This window comes from Filicampus tigris, chromosome 16, assembly GCF_054856515.1.
Source record: "Filicampus tigris isolate MCC_2025a chromosome 16, RoL_Ftig_1.0, whole genome shotgun sequence".
Classification (NCBI taxonomy): Eukaryota; Metazoa; Chordata; class Actinopteri; order Syngnathiformes; family Syngnathidae; genus Filicampus; species Filicampus tigris.
In genome coordinates, this window is record NC_141232.1 from 16,776,222 (window position 1) to 16,803,424 (window position 27,203).

General features: G+C 39.8%; 2 protein-coding genes across 4 annotated transcripts in view; both read left to right on the top strand.

Moving 5' to 3' along the window:
* The window catches only part of hoxb3a (homeobox B3a), a 53,473-nt gene extending 34,061 nt beyond the window's left edge, over positions 1-19,412 (top strand). For 2 of the 3 annotated variants that reach the window (XM_086054726.1, XM_086054727.1), the window contains 3 exons: positions 3,217-3,283; positions 10,808-11,502; positions 14,715-19,412. In XM_086054726.1, the coding sequence (XP_085910852.1) occupies positions 10,929-11,502; positions 14,715-15,589 (1,449 nt within the window). In that variant the 5' untranslated portion in view covers positions 3,217-3,283; positions 10,808-10,928 and the 3' untranslated portion in view covers positions 15,590-19,412. The remainder of the gene's footprint in view (positions 1-3,216; positions 3,284-10,807; positions 11,503-14,714) is intronic. The other variant, XM_086054728.1, reaches the window with a different exon arrangement.
* A 3,458-nt stretch (positions 19,413-22,870) lies between these two features.
* hoxb2a (homeobox B2a) lies at positions 22,871-26,428 on the top strand. Its single transcript, XM_086054731.1, has 2 exons — positions 22,871-23,610; positions 25,036-26,428. The coding sequence occupies exons 1-2, from the start codon at positions 23,127-23,129 to the stop codon at positions 25,857-25,859; spliced, it is 1,308 nt and encodes a 435-aa protein (XP_085910857.1). The 5' UTR covers positions 22,871-23,126; the 3' UTR covers positions 25,860-26,428.
* The last annotated feature ends 775 nt before the right edge of the window (positions 26,429-27,203 follow it).

Sequence of the window (27,203 nt, forward strand, 5' to 3'; positions counted from 1 at the left end):
TATGTAGCCTATTTGCTGACAACAAAACTTTTTTGTTGTTCTATTCATTAACTTTGAGGTTTTACCAAATTACTTCATTCAACCTGTCTGGTTACAATCGAACTTGCAAGTTCCCTTGCAATACATGTTTTTGCAATTACAAAAAAACAAATGATAGTATACATAACCTTTTAATGGGTGTTTTACATCCATGGGCACTGCCATTGTTGTGTGATGTGAAATTTATTCAAGTATGAAAGATAGCATTTTCTCAAACTAGCTTCAATTCACATGCTGGTTCTCATTGTCTGTAGTGTGTTGGCAGTATTATTCAGATTTATGGTGACAAAAGTGTCCTGATCACTAGTCTCATACCGAAATCCAATATTATGTTTTGTTACAGCGTAATTTCACCAAATATTGCTAGCAATACATTTTATTCAGAATTATGTGTCTCACTAACATCAGGTTTGAGCTAATGGAAAGAGTGGAATAGCAAACCAATGCAAGAGCAACAAACTATACAGCTTTGAGTTTCAACCAAACGTGTAGTGGAATAAACTGACGGAAGGACCAGAAAGATGCATATATTCCATTTGCAGTGCACATGGCTTTTGAAAAGTAGTGTTGAAACATGTGCTTTTGTGTCATCTACCTGCAGGAGGAAGAAGGAAGGAGATGAAATGTATCACAATGCAAAGCTTGTCGTCGCTTCCTATTTAGTGTGTCTGTGTCTGTAGTCATGGTGGTGTTGCTGAATGACTGTTCAAGCTAATTAAACTTCAATGATATTTTCAAATGGGCTTGATGAGTAATGTTGTTTTGGAGAAAAAAAACCATTTATATATATATATATATATATATATATATATATATATATATATATATATATATATATATATATATATATATATACACTGACCTAAATTGTGGTAGCTTAATAAAGATATGGTTATTTGATAGCCCATAGGTGTTAGGGATTGCTTTCTAACAATGCCAAAGTGGATCAATTACATATTTTTAATAGGTTATTATTGTGAAATGTATGAAAAATATAGGAAATTAAAGAAATGCTTCTTTAATTTTACTTGTGTGGCTTGATTGGTAGTAATTAATTAGTGTATCTTGGAAAAACGCATGAGAGCTGAAAAATACCTCTTTATTGACACATTTCACTTTTATGGCAACATTTTCATCACACAGGTAGGCCTATATGTGAAATTTATAGATGGACAAGACACACATTGGCCAATGGGGACACAATGAAAAACATTGCCATAATTTATAGCAAAAAAATTGCTAGGGGTCGACCAGATATATGGCTTCACTCTTTCAGTATTAACGCTGAGCTGTGTGTGTGCTGAGCTGTATGTGTGTGTGTGTGGGTGTGTGTGTGTTTGTGTGAGTGTGTGTTTGTGTTTGTGTGTGTGTTTGTGTGTCCGTGTGTGTGTGTGTGCGTGTGTCCGTGGGTGTGTGCATGTGTATGGGTGTGTGTGTGTGCGTGTGCGTGTGTCATTGTGCAGTCTAGTCCAACGTTTACACACGTGACGGTTATCTAGTGACGTTTTTAATGAATATGGTATATTTTTAAAACGTTTTATTACATGTCCATGAAAAATAATTGAGATATTAAATGAATTGTAGACAAAATAATGTTTTTTTCCTGATGCAAAATGGCGTACATATGTGAAGTACCCTTTAAATCTAATAATTAAACCTAAGCCAGGATATTCTAAAAAACAAAAATAAACACCCTTTCAATCGTTCAATATTTTACGCTATAGAAAGTGATCACACCGCGTCACAACATCACATTTAGAGAGATCATCAGCTAAAGACAAGCTTGCCAAAAGAAAAAAAAGTACCTATTGGCAAATAAAATGGCGTAAGAATGACTAAAAAAGTTGCTACTTTAGGAACAAAGGCTATTTATTTGAACAGGCATGTACTTTGCTCAAATGTTGGCTCATCAGCTGTTCTGTGACTGCGGAGGTGGCCTCCTTCCTTTGTCTCGGTCTCCATGCTAGCTAGCTAAGCTAATCGGGCCTCCATCATTCTCTGGACAACTTTTGACTTGTCCACTCGCACAGCTTGCGCTCCAAATTTGCGGCGTACCAGAGGGGCTAAGTGTGGGGACAGACAGTGAGGAAAGCCCGGCTTATGATGCGATGTTGATGGACGACAGCCAAAGCTGTGCGTGAGTGCATGGGCGGAAACAATAAATAACTTTACGGTCGAAGTTGTGACTTGCACAAGTGGTTGTATAGTGGCGCTGGTACCATGAAGGTAGGGAAAGCCTTGCTCTTTTATTTATCACCTTCGCAAAAGCTGCAGGAGCCAAACTACGCCGAGTGGAAGCGTGATTTTATTCCATCACTTTTTTATTTTTAATTAACAGCTGCACGCAACATCACCAAGCATCGTGGACTACACATTCGTACAAAATTAACAAAAAATGACCGGATTTCACTTTGGGGACCACCATTATGTGAGACAAAAAACGACGATAACGGGACATCGAATGTGAATTTGTCCGCTCGTATTCCGCATGCCTCAAGCACGGTGACATTATTTATGGTCTCTGCTTGGAAGCAGCTGGACCACCTTTTTTTCCCCTTCTAGAATCTCCACATTGAGGACGGCTGATGGTTAGAAAGTCTGACTGAGGTTTAGAAACAATTCTAAATCACAATGTCTTTTTTTACCATTAAAATTGTAATATATAGATGCAAAAAAAAACCCAAAAAAAACCGAAATTCCACTTTTCCGTAAAAAAAAAAACGAATTGAAATGTATATGCATATAGCATCATACCTATTTTGCATTTATGGATTAGTTGGTTTTGTTGTGCTTTACCAGCGTGCCAATAATGTGCCGAACAACATTAGGGGAATTACAATTAAATAGCTAAAAACACATTGAGCTTGCTTAATTTGCCTATCCATTTTTTCCAACATCGTCCAACCATTTGATAGAAAAAAATTAAACACGGGATGCGTCACTTGTTTCATGTAATTAATACAATGTTCACAATCAATAAAGTCCACTTCAGTACTTAGTGCAGCTCATATTGCTCCGTTCCGGGATATGACAGTGGGAAATCGTTTAGGTCAGGATACCTGTCCATTAGACTACACGAGGTTTTCTGTTTTCTATTGGATTTGCAAGACCTAATGATGCTTAAGATATTTTGTTTTCTCCTTCCTCTATTTCTCCACTGTCTGTCGCCAACACCAGTTCTTAGGAGATTTGTGGAGGCTGCCTTTTTCCATCAAAACACCAGGACATAGAAGAAACTCTCTTGGTGAGTTTCACGCTCTATTTTTTTTCTTTGTTATTTTTTATCAAAGTACATCAATTGGGGCTATAAATGCGTGCATGTGTAAGTTATTCGTAGCTTATTTGCTGGATGTCTGGATGTTCTGGATGTTAAAAATGTAAAAAAAAAAACAAAAACCTCAATTTCATGTATTAGTTTATTTATTAATATATGCACGTGTATAAATATATACAATATGACACAACCTATATAATAAAGAATAATGTGTATATATCTACATTAAATGTTTCCAATAAATTTAACACGCATCCATACGCATTCAGAGAGGTTAAACAAGCGTGTGTTGATTCATAAGTGCGGCAATTTGATAGCCGCAAATGCAACAGGAAATAAGGGAGTGTGTAGTTGATTGATTGATTGATTGATTGATTGATTGATTAATTGATTGATTGATTGAACATATAAACACAACCTGAAAGACACGAAGAAAACAAAAAAAAAACAAAATCAAAATAAAGGATCGGTACTTATCTTAATTCAGTAAAGTTTATATGTTCAAGGGGAGTAGGAAGAAGTAAAAAAAAACTTGTCGAGTCCTACCCCTTGTTCACTATAGTATAGTTGACTATTAATACAGACCCTTGTAACTACAGTAAAGCATCACCCAACAATAACATTATGACGCTTCAGCACTGGATCAGAACTTCGGTAGAATAATCACTCAAGAAAATATTATTGTGTTTTAAGTCTTGAGCGGTGGATTTTGCCAACAGCATTCATAGACTTACAATCGTTGTACATTTGAAAGTTTGTTAAATCACATATCGATGCATCTCCTTGCGGAAGGTCCTTGAGAAAAAATCCTTACGCAGTCTGAAATGTCGGATCCGCGACTCGCACAACATTCAATGATCCAAGAAAAATAAAAATCAAGCGCCATTCTTCGAAATCAGCGGCGTGCTTTCACAATAGTGCACAAGTAAATCCCCCGCGGGTGCACGTCTGTCCCACACACACGCACGTTGAGGAAAAAAATGCTGATTATGTTTGGTTAATGAGTAACGTAGTCTCAACAGATCCTTCAATTGACACAAAAGGCTTCGTTGAATAAAAAGGTTGCAGACTGGCACATTTTCGGATCCCACCTTCTTCCACCTACACGGAGCTCATCCTCCTATTTTAGCTGTCAGTAACCAAGGCTATCTGCTTTTAACTTGGGCTACGTTTACACGCGCGCGCATGCGAGAGATTTCGTAAACCTTACGTAAGTCTAAATGTCCTGCATAATACAAAAAAAAAAACTCAGAGGCGGGCGGGGGTGGGGGCGTAGGGGAAGGGGGTTGAAAAGAGACCACGCAGTGGAGTCTGAGGCTGTGCAGACGGTGAGATTCTCTCATGCATGTTGTCTGCTATATTTTGTGATAATGTGTGGGTATGGTATGCAATATTCTATTTTACATCTATGTTTGAGCTCACTCATTTTGGCACTGTTATCTTTAAAAGTAGATTCAAATTGCCCACACTTTTGATTGTTCTATTGTTTAGAATAGGGGTGGTTCACAATTAATTTTGCAAAGGGACCACATGAGAAACTGGAACGCTAGCCGAGGGCCAAGACAACAACACCAACTTTGTCTAGGTTATTTTTAATGTATTTAGAAAATGTGTATGTAGTCTTTTTCCGATAAATTGCTCTGTGTGTATAGATGTATTGTTATAATTAAGTAATACACATTTTAAACAAAATTATAAGTGGTGATTAAAATTAAATTACTCTCAATTTGCACTTCAGAAATTTATAACACTGATTTTGTGCACCAACTTTCAACTCATATTAGCCGTTCCTAGTCAGGACTCCCAAATATTTAGATAAGTAGGAAGTATAATATTTAAAATGATGTATCCAGTGATGGCCCAATAAGTACAGTATATGAAACTGTAGTTTTGCATTCAGTATTATCAGGCCAAATCTTGTTCCCCTTCGCCCCATCGTGCAGGAGATAAGTATGTATCACTAACACTAGCACCACTGTGATCTGTCTTTTTGGAAAAATTGTTATAGAAGGGTTGGAAAAGTTGCTAAATATTGCGAAAACATCAATGAGTTGGCAACATTGCATACACAACTTGTAGCTTTAGCTTGCTATACCTCGCTTGCACTAGCATCCACACGTCTGCACATAAACTAAAAACACAACTTTCAAAGTCAAAGCATAGCATATTTTATGTTTTACTTCAACTTCATGGTCAATTTGAGGGCCGGTCAGAGACTGTGGGCGGACCGGATGTGACCCCCGGGCCGTACTTTTCCCAGATCTGGTCTAGAAGATGATTTTGTTCCTACTCACTAATGGTCTGATGTGAGTGTGAATGGTTGTCTGTCTCTCTATATATATATGCGTTGTGATTGACTGGCGACCAATCCAGGGTGTACTAGCCTTTCGCCCAATGTCAGTTGGGATAGGCTCCGGCTCCACGCAACCTTGAACAGAATGAGTGTTGTAGAAAACGGATATGGATGCATGGATAAACATGTCAAAACGGAGAAATGCAAATGAATAAAGTGCACTCTCCAAGGGTCCAAGAGGATGAGGGCTCCTAAACTTGGGATTGTTCGTTTATTGCTTCTCAGTCAACAAACACCAGCAAATTAATGACCACAAACACCTAAACAATAATCACATCTGCATTCCATGTCACACTGCTAAAACGAAATATGTATATAATGCCACACATTAAGGCTAGTTGCGCAACACCCAGTCATGTTCAACACATACCGTATTTTCTGGACTTTAAGCCGCACATTTATATAAGCCGCACCTATCTATGTTGAACAATTAGATATTTACTGCATTTACTGTACAATTTTGAAATGTAAATGTACCTGAACATCTTCTTTCCTTATAGTGCATTTTAACACGACAGAAACTTTGTTGATTATAATGGAACAGGACCAAGAGAACATAAAGTACTTATCTTAATTTCCCTGCCGCTGGCAGTCCAGTAAATTTCTACCTTTTATTGCTGTATACTTCCGCATTCCACCTAATTCATAACCTAGTGCATAGCGCCATCGCCTGTTGAACTCCACCACCTGCAGTCACAACTTGTAATGGCAATTGTATTGAATTGTATTGTAATTCCGGTTAGACCGCCCCAAGCGGTGGAAGAAAAATCCACAGAATAGCCACACCTTTACATAAGCCGCATGGTTCAAAACCTAGGTAAAAAAAGTAGCGGCTTATAGTCTGGAAAATATGGTACACTGTAACTCAAAAGTCTGACTTGCAGTTTAGTTTGCAGTGGCATACATCTCATTGTAACTAATTAGAATTTTTGCCTGTGCGATGTGCATAAAACAACCAAAAAGTCACATTCTGTGTCAATCAAAATGGACTGTCATTATCCTTGTGCAAGGAAAATTTACAAGAATATGTTCTATGCGCCCAGACTAATCTAAACATGGCATTCTAAGTAATATTGACATTGCGGAATGAAGATGACATCACAGTTACTCAGGGCGCATGTAATGACCAATCACGGCTCATCTGTTTTCTGCAAGTTTGGTCATGTGACATTTGTAAGCTGAGCCTTGATTAGTTGTTACTTGAGCTCAGAGCAACTGTGAAGTTGTTTTTCAGTCGATAGCAAGTGGCAAAATGGCCATCCCCTTAGATTGACAAAAATGGGTGGATTTGCTGCTTAATTGAAATCCCACAAACGGAATATGAATCAGAATTCTGTGTTTAGACCAGTGGGGCCACATGCAGCATATTATAATCAAGAATATTTTTTTTACTTGACTTTCTCTTTAAGGAAATATGACATATAGCAGCGAGTTGTGTGCAATTCGTGGATATGGATGCCCAAGTGTAGTGTGTACATTTAGTCCTTTTTTCATAGTATATATATTGTGTCATATAATGTAACTATATGGCATTGATTGATTTGCTCAATATAAAAAAATAATACTTCAAACAATAGTACAATCCAAATGACGATTGAAATGTGATAAAATAGGAGTCAGGCGACACCTCATATGTCTTAAGTTAGATGGCGTTATAGTCTAACACTGCGTAGTTTTAATAGATGATAATGTTCCCTGCTCCGTTTGTTGTATTCAAAAACGAGTTTAAATTAAAAAGGTTGAGTGCGAACTGTCCCTACCTATTTTTCTGTATGCATAAGAATGATTATTATCGCCGAATGCTTTTACATTGGAGATGTAAAGATCCAAGATAAGCATATAGTGAGACGTTCAAGACACAGGAGAAAGGAAGTCAGCCGAAGACGAAAAACCATAAAAGTTGAATCATTAGCGGTCTCATAATTTGTGTTCTATCGGGGCTATCTGGCTGTGTTGAGTAGTCTGAGCAGCGATACATGCTGAAAGACATTTGAGGCCATTAGTTATCAAGCAGCAGCGGTGCAAGCAGGCAGGCAGCGCTGGTGGTGGAGTGGATGGGAGCGGGGGGGGGCGGGGGTCTCGAGCAGGCAGCAGGCGGGCTCCCGGTAAGCTCGTTCAGCTTGTGAGCTAGCTATAGCCTGTCGGTAGGCTACCAGACCTTTTCCGCATATTCCACCTGTATACCGACTCCCTTCTATCACCGAAGTCTTGAACTTGCCCATCTCTCTCATCCGCTGGCCGTTCATGTCAAACGGCGTCCGGCTTGCCGCCCTCCGCGGCCGCTGGCGCCAGGAGGTGGTGGTGCTGCTGCGGTGGCGGCGGTGGCGGCTGCAAACAGACGCCCGCTAGGCGAGAAAACATCGGGGCAGCTGGCGCACAAAGTAGAGGAGGGCCGGCCAACGCCACAATTCTTCATTCTTTTCAGCATTTCAACATGATTCATAAAATGTCCCAGTGACGACTGATCTGCGATGCGATCTTGCTGGGTCCTGCAGAGATTGTACCGGGACCGCCAGTGCTAATAAAGGTAAGCATGCCCCACCAGCGGGCAGGCCAGGCGCTCGTGTAGAAGCTCGAACAACAAAGCAGAAATATCTTTGCGCATTGTGCAGTTTGGGGCCGGCGCGGTTATTTATGACCCGTGTGACTTCAATGCCGGTTCAACAAGAGTTCACCATGCTTTAAAGTTCACTATGCTTTAAACGGTCTTAAAGCAACGACCCCCCTCCCCTCTACCTTATTCTACATGCCTTTTCTCTCTTTTCGTACTTATCTTTCGGCTCCCTCACTCCCAACGTTTTTTTTAAGAAATATGTAATGGCTGTATGGCTGTATGTATATCACCAGTAATGATTCATACAATTGCTCTTCTGGTTTCAAGGTTTCTCACTGAGCTCAATTTATTTATTTATTGATTGATTGTTGCTCGTAGTGTCGCCGTATTTAATTTTAAATGAAATGTCTTTTATGACACGCGTCAATAGCATACATATCACCACAACACCGATCCGCAGATTGTTGTTTCGGAATTTCCACCGATTTTGTTATGTCTTATAAGCATTTAGTATGGTTAATATATATATATATATATATATATATATATATATATGTATGTATATATATATATATATGTATATATATATATATATATATATATATATATATATATATATATATATATATGTATGTATATATATATATATATATATATATATATATATATATATATATATATATATATATATATATATATATATATATATATATATATATATATATATATATATATATATGTATGTTTCCTGTCTCCCAGCTGCGTCATGGCAGGCGCCATTTGTAATTTTATATCACAGGATGAAGCAGTCACTGAACACCAAGGCCGCTCTTCCCTCCCTTGTCCTCTCTCTCTTGTTTTTGTTTGGGTGCTTGTGTCACTATGACTGCATTATTCGGGGAGACGTCTACGAAAGTTGGTGATTGTGTTAAGCGGTAGCGCTTACAAGCCAGGGGCATAGACATTACGTGGCCCATTTTAATAGTGAAACAGCTATGATTCAATAACATAGTTCTCCTACCCTCTCTGCCATGGTCTCTCTCCCTTCATTTTTTCTTCCTCCCCCCTCTCTGCTTGCGACTATTCCTCAGAGTAAATAATTAGGATTCCAGCTTGTCTAGCGGAAGATAAATGGCTGACATGTGTGACGTGCTGAGAGCTAGAGAGGGGCTGGACTGTGTCATCTCCGATAAATAAAAAGCATAGAAATAATAATAATGATTTAAAAAAATGTAAAAGGTTCAAACAAGTGAAAAATCCGCATTCCTTAATTTAGTTTGATTATGGTTTTCATAATTTTGTATTCTATGTTTGTATACTCATTCCCTCTTCGTTGCTTATTTCAATTTATTTAAATACGAATTATTTATATTTTTTACAGAACATTTATCACGTGCGAAAACGAATCACTTATAACAGCAGCGCCATTTTTTTGAATCAAGACTTGTATCTCAAGTACATAATCCATGTGGTTTCTGTATTATTCCGTGAGCATGAGAGACGAGCGTCGTTAAAATGAAAGCTCCAGGGGAGGAACAAATGCCAGGTGTTATCACTGGTTCTATATCTATCCATCGATCTATCTATCTATCTATCTATCTATCTATCTATCTATCTATCTATCTATCTATCTATCTATCTATCTATCTATCTGACTTTCCATTCGTCCGTTTGCTTGTGATACCATCTTGCTTTTTATATTAAAAAACATATGAAAAAAATATTATGGAGGGTGCAATACAAAAAAAAAATATATGAATGCATGAACATGCATGAATACGTTTATGTTAAGTATTGTTGAAGTGTGACAATGACAGCCTTTAAATTAGCAGCAATGAGGCAAGAGGCAAGCCTCAAATCCAGTACTACTCTGACAGAAATAGGCTACCTGCATTAGCCATGTTAGAACACAGCCTACAGAGTGACCAATGCCTTTTAGCTCCAACGTTACAAAAAATAAAAATAAAAAATACCACGGTGATTATAATTAACAACAGAGATGCTAGGATATGCCTTATCTAAAAAAAACAAAAAACAACCCCCCCCACACACACACACACACGCACAAGCACCAACCCCCCCAGCCCCCTCCACACACACACACAACTGTCTTTGCAAACAATTAAAAACATGTGTCCAATAGCAAATAATTTGTCTCATATTAATAAATAAAAAAAACACAGGTCTAATTTGAATGTAATCGGTAATTATGCAATTATTAGTTTTCATGTTCTTGCTAATATTATTACAATGTTATTTCACAAACATTTTATTAGATTTTACTCCTTGCTCATACATTGTTGTTACCCTGTTTTAACAATCAGTCGCAGCCTACATACAGTATATGTGTGTGTGTGTTTGTGTATGTCTTTCTTTGACGTGTGTGTGCATGTGTAAAGAAAGAGGTCTGCCCTCCTCATGCCCCCTCCACAAGAGCATCTGCAGCCTGTGCTCGGGCTCAGAAGGGAGGGGGGCAGGAGGTGAGGGAAGAAAAGCGCCGGTTTCTATTCATGTCATGGCGCCTTTCAGTGGCAGAAGATGGATTTATCTCTCTCATTTCTTGTTTCTGCTTTTCCTAACCTTTTAGGTCAGATTGCAGGGGGCCATTCGAGAGACACCGCCACGTGACCCCTGGTGCCAAATGGTCTTCCGGCAGTGGTTCTCAACAAGGGCCGGAGCTAAAGAAGACATTGCTGCATTTCCCAGACATGCAGAAGACAACATACTACGACAACTCAACTCTTTTTGGTGGCTACGCATCTTATCAGGTGCAGGGGGCAGCAAGTGCACCTGCCAATGGCTTTGGGGGCTATGAAGTCCCAGGGTCTCATCATCAGCCAACCTTCCAGTCGGCAACCCATCTGGAGGTTGACTCTTACCACCGATCTGCCTGCTCTTTGCAGACACTGGGTGGTAGCAGTGGGCACCATCAGCAGCAAGAACTAGCCAAAAACAAGGAGCTGAATGGCAGCTGCATGAGGCCCACCCTACCTCCTGAGCACCACACTGGCTCCCAAGTGTCCCCACCGTTGGCCCCAAATCCAAGTGACGATAGTACTGTAGCTCAGCAGCCAGGGGGCAGTGCTGGCGCCTCATCAGTCCCCAAATCAGGCCCCGGTAGGTCATCAAATTCCTCCTCCTCTACGTCATCCTCCACTTCCTCCTCCTCCTCTTCGCTGCCCTCCAACCAAACCTTGGCCAAGCAGATATTTCCCTGGATGAAAGAGTCTCGCCAGGCAACCAAACAGAAAAACTGTTCACCCAGCAACAACTCGGGCAACGGTGTGTTTACCCATCTTTTTTATTGTTAAATTCACCTAATTACCAACCAAAGAATTGGATATCTTCTGCTCTTCCTATTACTTACATCAAATCTTTCCATCTTCTAAAAGTCCATCCTCATCAGCACCCTTTTTCCCAATTATCTTTCTTTGCTTCCTCATTACCATATTTCCTTTTGATTTATTATGGCAATACTTATTCTAAAATATCTAGAAAATGAATAAAATAATGGAATTATTCACTCTATCAAGGTAATTACACTGGTCAACAACAAATTGTAATCAAATCTGGTTTTATGTATCCCCAAACATATTTTTGTCGCTGATTTAAAAAATGCCTTTACTTTTTTCCTAGCACATCAAGTTTTTGATATATTTATATATGTGACCTATAAAAGATTGCACAATACAAATTTTACCAAAAAGCTATGATGTTTCTGAAAAAAAATCCACCTGTTGCTGACCCTAACCCTTAATTTATAAATATAACTAAATATATGACTGTACTTCAATTTGTATTATTGTTATTATATTCTTATTATTACTGTGAAAACCTGATGTGCTAGAGAAAAAAATGAGGGCAGATTCGGAATCCGTGCAGAAAATTCATCTAGACAAGTTTACTTTAATTTCTGAATAAAAAAAAATAGTTCAAATTTGTAGACCAGTTTTATTAGATTCTTGATTTAATAACATACCATTGTCATTTTACTAGAGTCTGAAACAGAAAAGATACAAGCTTTTTAATTAACAAGCCTGCCTCCTTATTATGTCGGTCAACATGCTCCATGTCCCTCTCTTGCATTCAGAATTATCATTCCAGTAATGTGGTATTTAAATGAAGTAAATGTGAAAATAAGGCCACCGCTACATGATTTGAGCTCACATTCGTTTTGCTACAGCTGTTGCCTAAAGGGTGTTTGTCTTTGCGGCCAAGATGCAATTTAGCTGCCCACGACCTGTAACAAGGCCTTTGTCCCTTAATAACTGCCACTGTTATCAAGTGGTGACAACTAATATCAGGGTATACTATGCTCTGTCTGCATAGTATCCCTTTGGAAGAATGCAGCCAAAAAACACGTAGTCAAGTAAGAGGACTGTCACTTTTGAGTACGATAACATGACTCATGTAAAAGTAAAAAGTAGCCTTCTAAAATAATTATTTGATTAAGACCAAGTACTCAGTGAAAAAAAGTAATCAAATACAGTGTAAGCACAGAGTTTATGGGTTGCTTTTGATTAATTATTTTAACATTCAAAGCATCAAACTCAACTCGACAAAAATATAAAATAGGATTGAACAATTTCAGATTTTTACAACAATATCGCTATAAGTCTCTCTCTCTCTCTCTCTCTCTCTCGCTCTCTCTCTATATATATATATATATATATATATATATATATATATATATTATATATATATTTATAAGGATAAGCGGTATCGATAATGGATGGATGGATATATATATATGTGTGTGTGCGTGTGCGTGTGTGTGTGCGTGTGTGTGTGTGTGTCAGTCCGTCACTGGCGATTGACGAATGACGGGGCACCTTTTAAAAATGACGGATTGACAAATGAGGGAAGTAGGTTTTCATCCGTCAGTGTAATCGTCACTCACCGCGTCCATCAGCAATAAAAATAAAATCATCAGGATCCACATACCTTTTATAAATAGTTGTATAGTCTACCTAAAATGTATCTGGATCCACATGATTTTATTTCGTGCAAGCACTTGACAAAATAAAATTGAGTAAATTCAACACACCATTTTTTCAGTGCAGGTGTTGGTTACCTGAGGCTTTGCAGTTTTTCGTCTCTGAAAGCACACAAAATGATGCTCATTTGTGTCTGATGCTATTGCCAACACAGGTGGAACAGATGACTTACACGGAACAAATTTCAACACACTAGGAAAACAAAAACCTAGTTTGGAGTGTCTTTCGACATTAGAAAAGGAACAGACAAATCAATTCTAAAGACAACACTTATAAATTATGCTCATCAGCTCTGAAGTACACCGGTTCAAAAACAAATGTTGACATTCATGCAGTTGAAATCAAGCAACAAGCAGGGCCATGCTAAGATTGCTAGTACACAGGGGAAAATGGGTACAGTTATGTTTAATTATTTTTGGCAACTTGCCCACAATTCAGTAGGAGCTTAGGAAATCAAAGCTGTAACAGCGTAGTTGAGTGGGAAGGATTTCAGGACCTTCGACTCTATTCTATATCTGTTCTGCTGTATTCTCCCTCAGGAGTTCAAAATCTAAGCTGAAGTAGTTATGATATATTTGTGTTTATACAGTATATAGATACATTACAGCATGGACTCTCAAATTCATGTTGACATTAACAAATGAGTTAATCAAATGGGTTACTCATTTTAGTGTTCCCAAAAAACATGTCATAGTCCAACAAATAAGAAATCCAGTTTGAATAAAAATGATAAATGGTAAATGAAGTGCAATTATACAGTGCTTTACTACACCATATGGTTTCCAAAGCACTTTACAAAGCCTTGTATTCACTTATATGAAAATGTATTGATAATGTACACCAGCGTGTTGACGCTGCGGTGTCACCGTTCAGAAAAGTTTTCTTTTTTAAATTTAAAATATCTTACTTTAATAACCCTCGCCAGATTCTAGCCAACTGTAGAATCCAGGATTTTTTTTTTTTGTGCTTGTGGTCAGGGGCGGAGCTATGGGTGGCCCTGGGTGTGCACAGGCCCACCCAGATTGACAGACTGCCCACCCAGTGAGATTCATGAAAAAATACACTTTTACATTTTTGGTAAATTATTATGAAATTATTTAGGAATTTGTGTTTTGTTGTCTTTTTTTTTTTGTACAGTATTGAATATTAAGAATGGCATAATTGTGGTTATCTAAGGAAGATCTGAACTTCATATTATTCAGTTTGTCATTTTATTTGAATATACGATGTGTCGGGACAGGAGGATTGTGCTCGGAGAGGGAAATATTCAGGCCCACCCTGATTTTTCCAGGCCCACCCATTAGCCACCTTCTGGCTCCGCCCCTGCTTGTAGTTCAATTTCAAATCCATGTGCTAAGCTAACCTAGGGGAGTTAGTCTCTCATGTTTGGCGTCCAAGTTTGCAAAGTCCCTTCTTCCATTCATTTTTTATTTTTTCCTGTTTCAATCCTACTCATCTTACCCTTAAGATCTTTCTGATAACTTTTTCCTCTCCCAGCAGCATCAGGTGGAGGTGAGAGTGGCAGCGGCGGGGAGAAGAGTCCTACTGGCGGGTCATCAGCATCGTCAAAGCGGGCACGTACAGCGTACACCAGCGGCCAACTTGTTGAACTGGAGAAGGAGTTTCATTTCAATCGATACCTGTGCCGTCCGCGGCGTGTGGAGATGGCCAATCTGCTCAACCTTTCTGAGCGCCAGATCAAGATCTGGTTCCAGAACCGACGCATGAAATACAAAAAGGACCAGAAATCCAAGGGATTAAGTTCCAGCTCAGGAGGGCCTTCACCAACTAGCTCGCCGCCTCTGCCCATGCAATCCTCTGCCAGTTATCTCAACTCGATGCACCCAATGGTTGGGGGAGGTGGGGGAGGAGGGTCAGCCTATGATGCCCCCTCTCCGCCATCCTTTGGTAAACCTCACCAAGGAGTTTCGTACTCCATGTCCACTGCCTACTCCAATCTCCCAATGAAGGGCTGCCCTCCACAACAGAAGTATAGTCACCAAGATCAAGACTACGGTGAGCCACATCCTCACCATGGCCTCGTACAGGCCAATAGTACCAGCTTTGGAACTCCCACTAACATGCAGGCCAGTCCAGTGTATGTGGGGGGTGGCAGCTATGTGGAACCCATGCCTGGCTCTGGGCCCTCCATGTATGGGCTCAATCACCTTGGCCCCACACCATCCCATCACCAAACCATTGAATACAATGGTGCAGGGCCCATGTCAGCCACTAACCAGCATCATGTGAGTGGAGGGGTACCCCCAGGTCCCTGCGACCCGCCCACTCACGCAACATACACAGAGCTCTCGGCGCACCATACCTCGACTCAGGGCAGAATCCAAGAAGCACCCAAGCTCACTCACCTGTAGCATTGGGAAGAAAATGAAGGAAGACCACACAGAACAAGTACATTGTTCACACACACACAACTCATTAACGGGCTGAACTAACACTTGAGGACTCACTTGCAGGAAAAGTAAAAGAGACAGAGAGGAGCAATTCAGTGGTTGATGCTTTATAGCCACTTAGGAGAGTAATCCATGTTTTTGATGTCAACAATATGTCAATGTATTTTATTCATAGAAAAGCACTTAATTTGTATTTGTATTCATTAATTTCAAACAGAAAACTCAATTTGTATCTCTAGCCTTTACATTTATACAGTAAATTAGGAGCAGGCAGTACAGGGAAACAGTAGGTGGCATGTCTTTGTGTGGAGTTTTCTTTGGGTGGTCTGGCCTCCTCCCACATTCTAAAATGTGCTTATTAGGCATATTGAATACACTAAATCAGTTTGAGGGTTTTTTTGCGCCACGGACCAGTTAACTTTCACAAACCAGCACTCTTACCCCCGAGGGTCATTATCATGACCTTACCTTGTTTTTTAAATTTCCAGTTTTAAAACATATGTACTAAAAACAAAGGTAACTAGAGAGTACTTCAACATTTAATTAACATATGAAGTACATTTTTAAAAGAAAATGAAAAACATGATGAACCGAGCCAATTATTAAAACATTTTTTACTCAACAGTACAACAAATACCGAACAAAATATAACAACACAGTGGACTCCTAAAAAATTAGCCCTCAGGAGAAATGACTATGCCTTAAAAAGGAAAACATTCTAATTTTTAAGTTTTGATCCTTCATTCGGTCTCATTGCTACTTGTAAATGTGCATGATCAAAAGATAAACATGACTGATTGCTGCTTTGGTCCAGAGGCTGCATGGCTAGCAAGTAGCCGTGAAACTGCTATTGCGACTTGGACAGGCTGTGCAAACTCCACTCCGTTTTCATGCTTTCCACATCATCATGTGGGTGGTACTTGTTCAAATGTTTCAACATGAATTGTTGTGTTGCCTGTTTTTGAGGACATACGCTGCACAATGGTCTCATTTACTCCCTCAGTTTGGAAACCAAAGTGCGGCCCATTACCAAATACTAGTCCACGGACCAGTGGTTGGGGACCACTGTTCTAACTTGAAATTTACTGTTAATTGTTGTTTGTCTATTTGTGCCTGCGATTGACTGGTGACCGGTCAAGCGTGTTACCTCGCCTCTCACCCAAACTCAGCTTGGATCGGTTCCAGTTACCCACGACCCCTTTGAGGACTAGTACTATTGGAAATGGATGGATGAAAGTTATTAGAAAATTAGCATAACATTATAGTGCTAAACTCATGAGTGCAGTCAGTACTAAATGCCGATATAACAACCAAAACAATAGAGGTGTTTATTTGTCTTTAAAGCGGAAGTCAACCCAAACATATTTTTTTCAAGAATATGTTCCCAGCAGTCCCACTAGTTGAAACACGGCATGATTAATTTTGCGTTTGGGGAATACAAGTTAAGCAGCAAAACACACTCATTTTTAGCCATCTCTGGGGGCGGCCATTTTGTCTCCTGTCGACTGAAAATGGCATCACAACTGCTCACAACAACCAATCACGACTGACTTGTTTTCTGAATCTGATTTTCATTGTGAGCAGTTGTGATGTCATTTTTAGTTGACAGAAGACAAAATGGCCGCAATATTTATCAGAATGCTCGTTTCAACTAGTGGGCTTGCATAGAACATATTCTTGAAAAAAAAAAGTTTTCCGTTGACTTTCCTCTTTAAAGAGGACGTTAACTGAAAATGATATCCCAGTTGCTAATGACCAATTAGGGCTGATCTTCCGAAAATTGGTGAGCTGTAATTGTTTGTTACATGAGCAACTGTGATGTCATTTTCAGTCGACAGCAAATGACAAAATGGCCGCCGCCTGAGATGGCTAAAAACGGGTGGATTTTGCTGCTTAACTCATATTCCACAAATGCCGTGTTTAGACTTGTGGAGGCGCATAGAACATATTATTGTAAAGAATTTTTTTGGAATTGGCTTCCCCTTTAGTATGTCCCTTATTAAGCCTATGGTAAACACTTTCAAATTCAAAATCCAGTAGTAACCTAAACTGATTTCCACAGATGTCAAAATCATTGTTCACTTCAGTAAATGGTATACTACTTATTAATATTATTTTGAGTAGACTGAGGCTTCACTTAAATAACAGACACGCCACAAGACCCATATACAAACAGGGCTTCCATATGAAATAGTGGAGCGTTTAATGGGAAGTTACTGAGGTGGCTAGATTAATGACAGTGAGGTTTCTTCCCCTCCAGGCAACACATGTTGTTGTCATCTGAGCTGAGTGTGTTGAGCTCTTAGAGAGAGGAAAGAATAGCTGGCACTCTTCACTCTCGCCTGTCCAGTATAGTGCATAAAAATGCTGATTCGTGATCCTCTGTCTCTTTTCACCTCCTGCCATAAATGTATGTGTGAATTCAGATTTAATCACTAACCCATTTTGTTCAATATGTCACAACAGCACATGCCCTCTGACGGGAGCAACAGTTTTCTATGATTCTATTTATGCATCTGTACACAAACTTAACACCTACAATCACTTCTTCTCCCACTCCAACTGTTTTTGGAAAGCTCCAAGGCTATAGATCCCCTAAAATGACACACAGACAATGTCTTGCTAAGTACTTTAGCATACCACCCTTTGTACACACAGCAATGCTAAGCTAGTTTCCTATGGTTGGTAAATGTGCAGTCAGGTAACATCCGCTGCTGACATGGTTACAATTTTTTTATTACCTTATTTTCGCACATCATCGATACAGGGTAAAAAGTTGAGAATGATTTTTATTTATGCTTATGCCCATTCTCTCACTCACTTTCTCTAATGGAAGGGTTTACATAAATAATTGGGCATCCTTTTTGTTTTTTCCTCACATATCTTAACTTTTAAAATGGATACAGGGTATATATTTGAACAAAAGTGTTAGTCCCAGAAATGTGTGCACATTTTTTAAGAAAAAAAAATGGGTTTATTTGTTTGAAACATCTGTAAAGGGGAGTTTGGGACAATACACAAATTATTGAGAAACCTTTTTAAAAACAATTGCCCACTCCGCACTCCTTGATGTTCTGGAACTATACTCATGTTTTTTAAAAGTGCAATTTACACAAATGCTTTTCGCATCCGGGCATCATGGTTGCACTTAGAGTTTACATTTTTAAGTTTTAAGTAAAAAAAAGTATTAAAAAAAAAAAGTTATTTTGAGGAAGGGTCTCCAATCAGAGTCTTTCGCAGATGTGTGTTCAAGTGAACATTCATATGAAATATTTATTTGTTATAGCCAGTTTGAAAGAATTCTCTCTCTGCATTATCATTATTTATCCATCATGTATTTATATTGAGAAAAAAATACTGTAATTTTCTAGCATTTACCTGTTATGAAAGAAAAAACAGCATTGTGTTTCTTCTTTGTTGATTGTACTGAAGTTACATTTTTAGTTCTTGTATTTTGATAGGGAATAAGTACTTTTTAAGTTCCTACAGTGAGCCTTGTACATAAATGTCTTGACATGTACAAGGAAATGGCAAGGATAGGGATTGGTAACCCATCCATGCATACTGTAGAATTTTGACAACGTAGCTGGGGAAAAAAGAACAAGAATTTTTGGAGAACAATGACTTCTTTATTTGCCCTTTAGCAACTTTTTATTTAATTGTTTATAGAGTTGTCTGTTCAATAATTCCTTAATAAAATGTTACTTTATTCAGTGTTTCATTCACTGTTTCTCAGGCATAAAACTTGAACTGCAGGCTTTACAGAACAATTATAATAGCAACCCTAAAAATGTAGTGACTCTCAGGTCAGGTCATTTTGATACTTTATTATTAGGAAATGCTGGTGTAGCAGTTGATGAGACAATGATTAAAAACAAAAATGTGTTTGTAAAAAAAAGAAGAAAAAAACCTAAGGTAAATTAACACAATCAATGCAAGAACAATTGAATTCTAGAGAATTTTTACGGGAGCATTCACACTGGGTTAGCTCTATTATTGCTTTGACTCCATTTCTCCTCCCTCTCCTATCCCTTTACAGGACATCAAATCTTTATATTCTTGCATCTAGTTTCAATGCTATATGAAGTGGATATGTACTAATGACCAGCTCAACATTAATTACTGAATCCTAGAAAATTAGCTCCTACTTCTTGTATGACAGATATATTCACCACCAGGAAGTTGTTCGTATATAATATTTATTCATCCAATAATATTCAATTGAACACAATCTGTTTTTAATGTTACAAATAGCGGTGCATGTTATGGGATTTCTCGGTATGTAGCTACTCTGACATAAATGGTTAAAGGGGAAGTCACCCCCACAATTTTCATTCCAAGAATATGTTCTATGCAGGCCCACTAGTTGAAACATGGTATTCTGATTAACATTGTGTTTGTGGGATATGAGTTAAGTAGTAAAATCCACCCGTTTTTGTCCATCTAACGACCAATCATGACTCAGCTTCAGAAAACAGATGAGCCGTGATTGGTTGTTACCTGAGCCCTGAACAACTGTGATGTCCTTTTCAGTCGACAGAAGTGACAAAATGGCCACCCCCTGAGATGGCTAAAAACGGGTGGATTTTACTGCTTAACTCACATTCCACAAATGCAATATTAATCAGAATGCCATGTTTAGACTAATGAAGGCGGATAGAAGACATTATGGTCAAGAAAATTTTGGGGTTGACTTCCCTTTAAGATGCTTTGTCCGTTTCGACTATCAAACGGTCGTTTGTTGTATTTTTTTTTCACAATGCTCTCATGAGATTTAAAAAATTGATAATTTTATTATCATACAGATCTGGGCATTTAACTACAAATTCAGCGTCCGTTATTTGTCATCCGTCTGCAGCTTGCGTACCCTTGGGTTGTCCGTTATTCGCCTTTTTTTCTGGGGGTAAAAAAAGGCCGGTCCGCCTCTAATTTTAAATGGGTGTCCGTTGGCGATTCTGGCTAAACTTTCATTAGTTAAAATGTCTATTTTAAACATTTTTCTGTCATTCGTCAATCGTCAGCAAAACAGGCGTCCGTCAGTGACATATAGACGGACCAGTCCGTCACATAGGCGGAGCGCCCAGCTCTGTTATTATATACCCATGCAAGCTGGTCTTCCAAGACGTAGCTCTCCTCTGTTTGGAAAACCTGTCACACGCCATGACGTGATCACGTGGTTTCGTGGTTTGGAGCCTCACTGCAGCTCCAGTTTTTTTCCTCTCTCAGTTTCGCTCCCCATTTCTGAGAAACCTAAGACTTGAGACATAAATCAGCGTCCCATAAATAACGGCCGTACTTCCCTTTACATTTTCGTTGGACTAACAGACAATAAAAACACCAATAAGCAGAGATTGGATCTAATTTATTGCCTCATAAAAGCAGAGAGGGAACTTGGCTGCAGCTGCGCAGCTGCTGCTGAAAACTGAGACGAGCAGAGCTGCGAGCGTGCGCTCACTGGCCGATGCGTGTCACACGAGTCGGGAGAACGTTCAAACAATTTTATTAACATCTAACACACGGGACTGTATAGAAACACAAATACATAGGCTACCCGAGGTAAACTGTCAACGCAAAACCAAATGACGTTTGCATCATGCAGCTATATAAGAAGTTATGATAATCACAGGAATATTTTTAGCAACATGTCAGTTAATATATAGAGCTAGAATCTATGTTCAAAATAGATTATTTCACTGATTAAACTTACCATTATCATCGAAACAATGGAAGACCAAACCCGAAATGTAAATCGCAGAAATTCAATCTTTCGAAAAATGTGCGCCTTCTACCGAAATCCGAGTGTTTGTGGATGTGCCGTAAAATCCAGCCTACTCATTGCCTGCTTCGCTCAGTGGCCCTCACTCCCACACACATTTTTGCATTTTCTTTCTTTCGTTCTTTCTTTCTTTCTTTCTTTCTTTCTTTCTTTCTTTCTTTCTTTCTTTCTTTCTTTCTTTCTTTCTTTCTTTCTTTCTTTCTTTCTTTCTCTTCTTCTTTCTTTCTTTTTTTTTCTTTCTTTCTTTCTTCCTTTCTTTCTTTCTTTCTTTCTTTCCTTTTTCCACCCTCACAGATAAAGAGGCGAAGACAACTTGTATGCAAATGAAATGGGGGTTGTCTTCAAGAGTTATAATTTATACACAAATTCAGGATAAAACATGTGCAAAATACTTTCGCAGTGAATGTTTATAATATATGAAAATAGGTGGAGTGGATGGAAGGTTCGCAAATTAAAGATTTAAAGAAAGAAGTGGCTGCGTCAGGCTCCTTGCAGTCAGAGAAAGATTGATCACCGCCACCCACCCGGGGCTCCCTAGGCTATTCCGAAATATCCCAAGCATGTTTTTTAGTTCCCACTTTTTACAAACCGTCACAATTTGCAGCCCAATTGTCAAATAACATTATGCCCCCTCCAAACTTCGAAAGTTCTTATTAAAATTTTGTCTTTCCGTATCGAACAGGGTGGTGTGCACACCCCTCCGTTGCAGACCGACCTTGCTGTGAACTCGCTCTCCCTTCGTAAACACACCAACCATTTTTAACACACACTTCACACTGAGGAAGGGGGTGGGGGGCCTCTGTTTATCACAACGGATTATCGAAGGATGTGAGAAGATGGCATCTAAAATCAAAACACAAATCTAGTTTTATTATTATTATTATTTATTTATTTATTTATTATTTCTTTCTGGTAAAAAAAAATAAACAAAACAACAACAACAACAACAGACCAAACATAACTCATTTATATTCAAACACGTCCCAATCTAGCCATACTGCTGTCTGTGCAAAATGAAATGTAAAATATTTCTAAAACGGGAATTCTCGGCGCCTGTCAGATTCATTAAGATTAATTATCCGAGTGCTCGTGTATTTTTGAAGGAGCCGTGTTGTAAACGGTGTGGCGATTATCGAATGTTGACCGTCATCAGCCATCCGGGGAAAAGCGATGCTCTATTGTTTGTGGATAAGAGTTGAAATCCACCGACAGGTCGCCTACACTGTCCACATGGCTACCGGTAGCCTTCAGGCTTCTTCCCCGCCTCTAAATTGCCCCCCGGCGTGGCAAAAACAATGGCATTATTTTGCGGTATAGCCCCGTTTGCCACATTTTGTACAAAATAATTATGCAGCTTCCCACAGTCAACGCCGCCGCCAGGCCTAGGCTTCTAATTGGTTCTTTGGGGTCACGTGACCAGGAATTGGCTACATTTTCACCCCATAGTTCTTCAGTTTAGCCTACCCAGGTCCCCATGCTAGTAATATCACCAATATACACAATTATTATATTGCCACACGCATTTACGCTATCGCGGCCGGAGCTTGCGTGCTCGTGCTTTTTTATTTTTGTTGAATTTTAATCTGTTTCAGGGTTGCATAAGAGCCTGCATGAATGTGTATGTGCAGGGTGCGTGTGTGTAACTGTATTTTGCTTTTTATTTTGGGGAAGGGATTTTTCGGGGGTCTCGTCGTCAGACAGTGATATCCGTTTGAAGGAGCTATGAATTTTGAATTTGAACGAGAGATCGGTTTTATAAACAGCCAACCGTCGCTAGCAGAGTGCCTGACGTCCTTCCCTGCCGTCCTGGAGTCATTTCAAACTTCATCAATCAAGGAGTCGACAGTAATTCCGCCTCCCTTCGAGAACACCATCCCCAGCCTCAGCTCCTGCACAGCCAGCCAGCCAAGAGCAGCTTCAAGGAACCAACAGAACCGTAGAACCTCTGTTAGCAATGGCCTCCAGACCAACCACCGACTCACCCAGCAGCCCTGCCCGACTGGCCTGGCCCCCGCCCAGGTCGCATCCTCTACCGCAGGACCGCCGGCTCACGAATTCCCCTGGATGAAGGAGAAGAAATCCTCCAAAAAATGCCAGAAAGCTGGGAGCAGCTCCAGCAGTGGCGGATCCATCATCCCATCCGCATCTTCCTCTCCGTCACCGACCGCCTCCGGGTACGCTTCGGCGGGCATCGAGTCACCCACAGGTCGGTATATGCTGGGATATGTTTATGGTTGGGTTGTGAGGGATGACTTGCATGTGTTTAAACTGATTGATTGCTCGCCGTTAATTGAAGCAATTGCGTGGAATGTATGTCAGTCAAAGATGGCATTGTCTCAAGCAGTGTTGTGTCTATGTGCGTCTTGTGCATTGCAGTGATTCTGGAGCAACAGGGGAGCCATTTTTAGACCACTGCATTATGCTACCTCATGTGCACTGCCTTGCACGCTCTCATTCATTGGCATTAAAATAGTCACGATAGCTATTTGAAGAGAGGGATTACGTTTTCCATCGAAAACAGTATTGTATATCTATACGGTTTATTATGACAATAATTAAACGTGGTGGAGTTGTGACATATCGTGTGTAAGGTAAAATTTCTATACAATTCTTTACATGCTTATTGCCAATCATTGTAATCATAGGATGTGATTTACTTACAAATACTCATCCCGGAAATAATCTATATTTTGTGCTCAAGGTAGCCATATTGAATATCGATATAATGGTGACGCATCCGTCAAAGAATGGTAGGGTGGGGGTGGGTGTATAGCCTACTACACAAAGTAAAATGTGGAAATCCTTTATGTCGCTTGGCTTCCAGTTAAACCCCATAGGAATGAATCCAGTTATTATTATTATTTTTTTACCAACGCCCAAATCATAAACGTACGCACACTCGCGTGCGCTCACACACACAGCGCGCGCGCGCACACACACGTGCGCACACACGCACACGCACCCCCCCCCCCCCACATCCACACACACACACACACCACACACACAGACAACACACACACACACACACACACACACACACACACCAATTTTTATGTACTGTTTCATGTGTACACATTTCCGCATTTTCTTTTACTGGTTCCAGTTTGTGTCTGTTTTGACATACGACAATATTCACATTGCAACTGCGTTGGCCACTTTTACTCCCTATTGTCTGATTTATTTAACCTTATCTCTGCACGTCGATTTCACACAGTCGCTCACAGTATGGCACTGCCCTGCTTGGTACAGCGGCGCGTTCCTTGACATTATAGCTATATGATTCGCTTTAGTGCATGCGTTTTCCTATTTTTTTTAAATTTGTTATTATGATTGTTTTCTTTAGCGCTAGTCCAAGACTATATGTAGGGAGCGCGTTTTATGATACATTCGGGTGTTTTATAACGGTTTTATTTCATATAGGAGACCCAGGATGGCTCCCTGCCTGATGTTGAAACATCTTATTTTCAAGGCCGGAAATTGTGCGCGTAATCATTTTTTAGCGGCTTCATCGAATCCCCGTGGAGAAAATTTGACGCGCACTGTAATATTACAAGAATGACGAAATCAATATTTCAACACATTTGAATGAATCGTGAATCAGTGGACTTTATTTGTGTGCTTTTCCGTTCAGATCCAAATCAGGCGGGTCTGGACGTCGGAGGAGCTGGGTCCCGGCGGCTCCGCACCGCCTACACCAACACGCAACTGCTCGAGCTGGAGAAGGAGTTTCACTTTAACAAGTATCTTTGCCGGCCTAGACGAGTGGAGATTGCCGCTCTTTTGGACTTGACCGAGCGGCAGGTCAAAGTTTGGTTCCAGAACCGGCGGATGAAACACAAACGGCAGACCACCCACCACCGTGATGGCGGTGGCGATGGGGGAGGAGGAAAGCAAGAATCCGGCGAACCGAGTTGTATCGAGCCGCTTGAAGGCGCGGATGCTTCATCACCATACTCGAGCCAGCCGCTTGAGGCATCTGGTACCGGGGAGTTATCGGATGGCGAGGCGGGGAGCAGTAATCCATCTTCGGCCGCCGCCCCCACCGCCCACACCCTTGACAGCGGGGACAATGTGCATCCCACGCGAGAGGAGGGAGGCCCATCCAGCCGCCCGGACCTGCCAACGCTGTCGAATGCGGCTGGCTCCTGTGACTCTGCTGCCAAATACCACTCCCCGGAGCCGTTCACCACGACGAATTCCAACCATAACGCGAGCATGAGGCATTTGTACGAGACGAGCACAGCGTCAGCATCTGATCCAGCATTCTGCGTGCAGCCAGACTCGTCCATGGCCTCCTCCGAGCTCCCCGACCTGCAGACTTTCTTTACCGGGGACGCCTGCATGTCACCCAGCCTTCAAAGTTCCTTGGACAGCCCGGTGGATTTTTCGGAAGAGGACTTCAACTTGTTCACAAGCACATTGTGCACCATGGACCTTCAGCATCTCAATTTCTAAGAGTTTTATTCGTATAATGACCGCATACAAAACGAGGGCTCGCAACAATAACCGCATTGCTGGGGAAAAACAAGACAACATTCCTGAATGAGTCGAGAGTGAATTTTTTAAAGGTTGATATTTGAATATATATTTTCATCCTTTTGCCAGTGTTATTTTTGACACGTACCCTACAGAGCTACTACGAGAGTTGACCAGATTTAAAAAAAAAATTGAATATCAAATTAATCTTTTTTTTTTCTTTGCCCTCATTACAGAAATGTGAACTTACAAGGATATTTATTAGTTATCAAAACATTTTTTAATGCGTGATTTTTTAAATTTGTTTTTTGTTTTGTTGATGTTGTTTTTTGTTTGTTTGTTTGTTTGTTTGTTTTTTTATCCAAACTTCTCAGGAACTGCTTAGTATCGACTGCTGGACTGCTTTTTGAAAATCTTAACTGAGGAAACGAACACGAAAAATCTCTTGCTGTGACCCGTGAGAAGAGGGAAGCTGTGTTGATGATTCGAGTTTTTAACCCTAGTTTATTTATTGAGATTCTTTAATAGTGAGATCCAAATTATTTATTGTATACATATTTTCATAGTTGAATACTAATATGATAATAAAAAATACAAATACATTTACAAAGTGGCGTCTGTAGTCTTTTTAATTTCTTCTTTCTTTTTTTGAACATTTACAATTTGTACCACTAAGTACGGTATTATTATTATTATCATTATAAAATGCTATTTAATTTCACTAAATGCTTTTTACTTTTCACCGTATGCTTTTTCACTCTGAGGCTTATGGTTTTCTCACATCACACAGGTCGTGGAGCTTGATAATTTTTCATGACAGATTGAACCAATGAAAATAACAAAGTGACGGCACGAATTTTCATAATTTTCTTACGATCATTTTGTCTGGGTAGGATTGGGATAAAAAGAAAATAAACAGATGCCGTTTTCTATAGGCTTATATTCTTTATATAATAGTAATACAGTAGTCATACAATAATATTATATATTATGAAATTGTTAGTATATTGATAGAATATTAATAAAAAGTTGAATGTGTTAATATGCACGAGGTATTAGTAACATCTCGCAGCCATTGAGAATTTAATGTTATGCTAATTTAGCTGCTTCCCCTCCTCCTGCAGAGTCAAAATGGCGCCGCAGACAAAGCAGGATGCAAACAATGAGCAATGGCAGCCATTATAGGGCAAGCTGTGTGCTGCGTGTGCGTGTGTGTGTGAATGTGTATGAGCGCGTGTTGGTGTGTGGGGGAGAGAGAAAGAGGCAGAGAGAGAAAAAAAGTCATTGTTATTTTTTACTAGAACTGCATTGACGTACTACTAC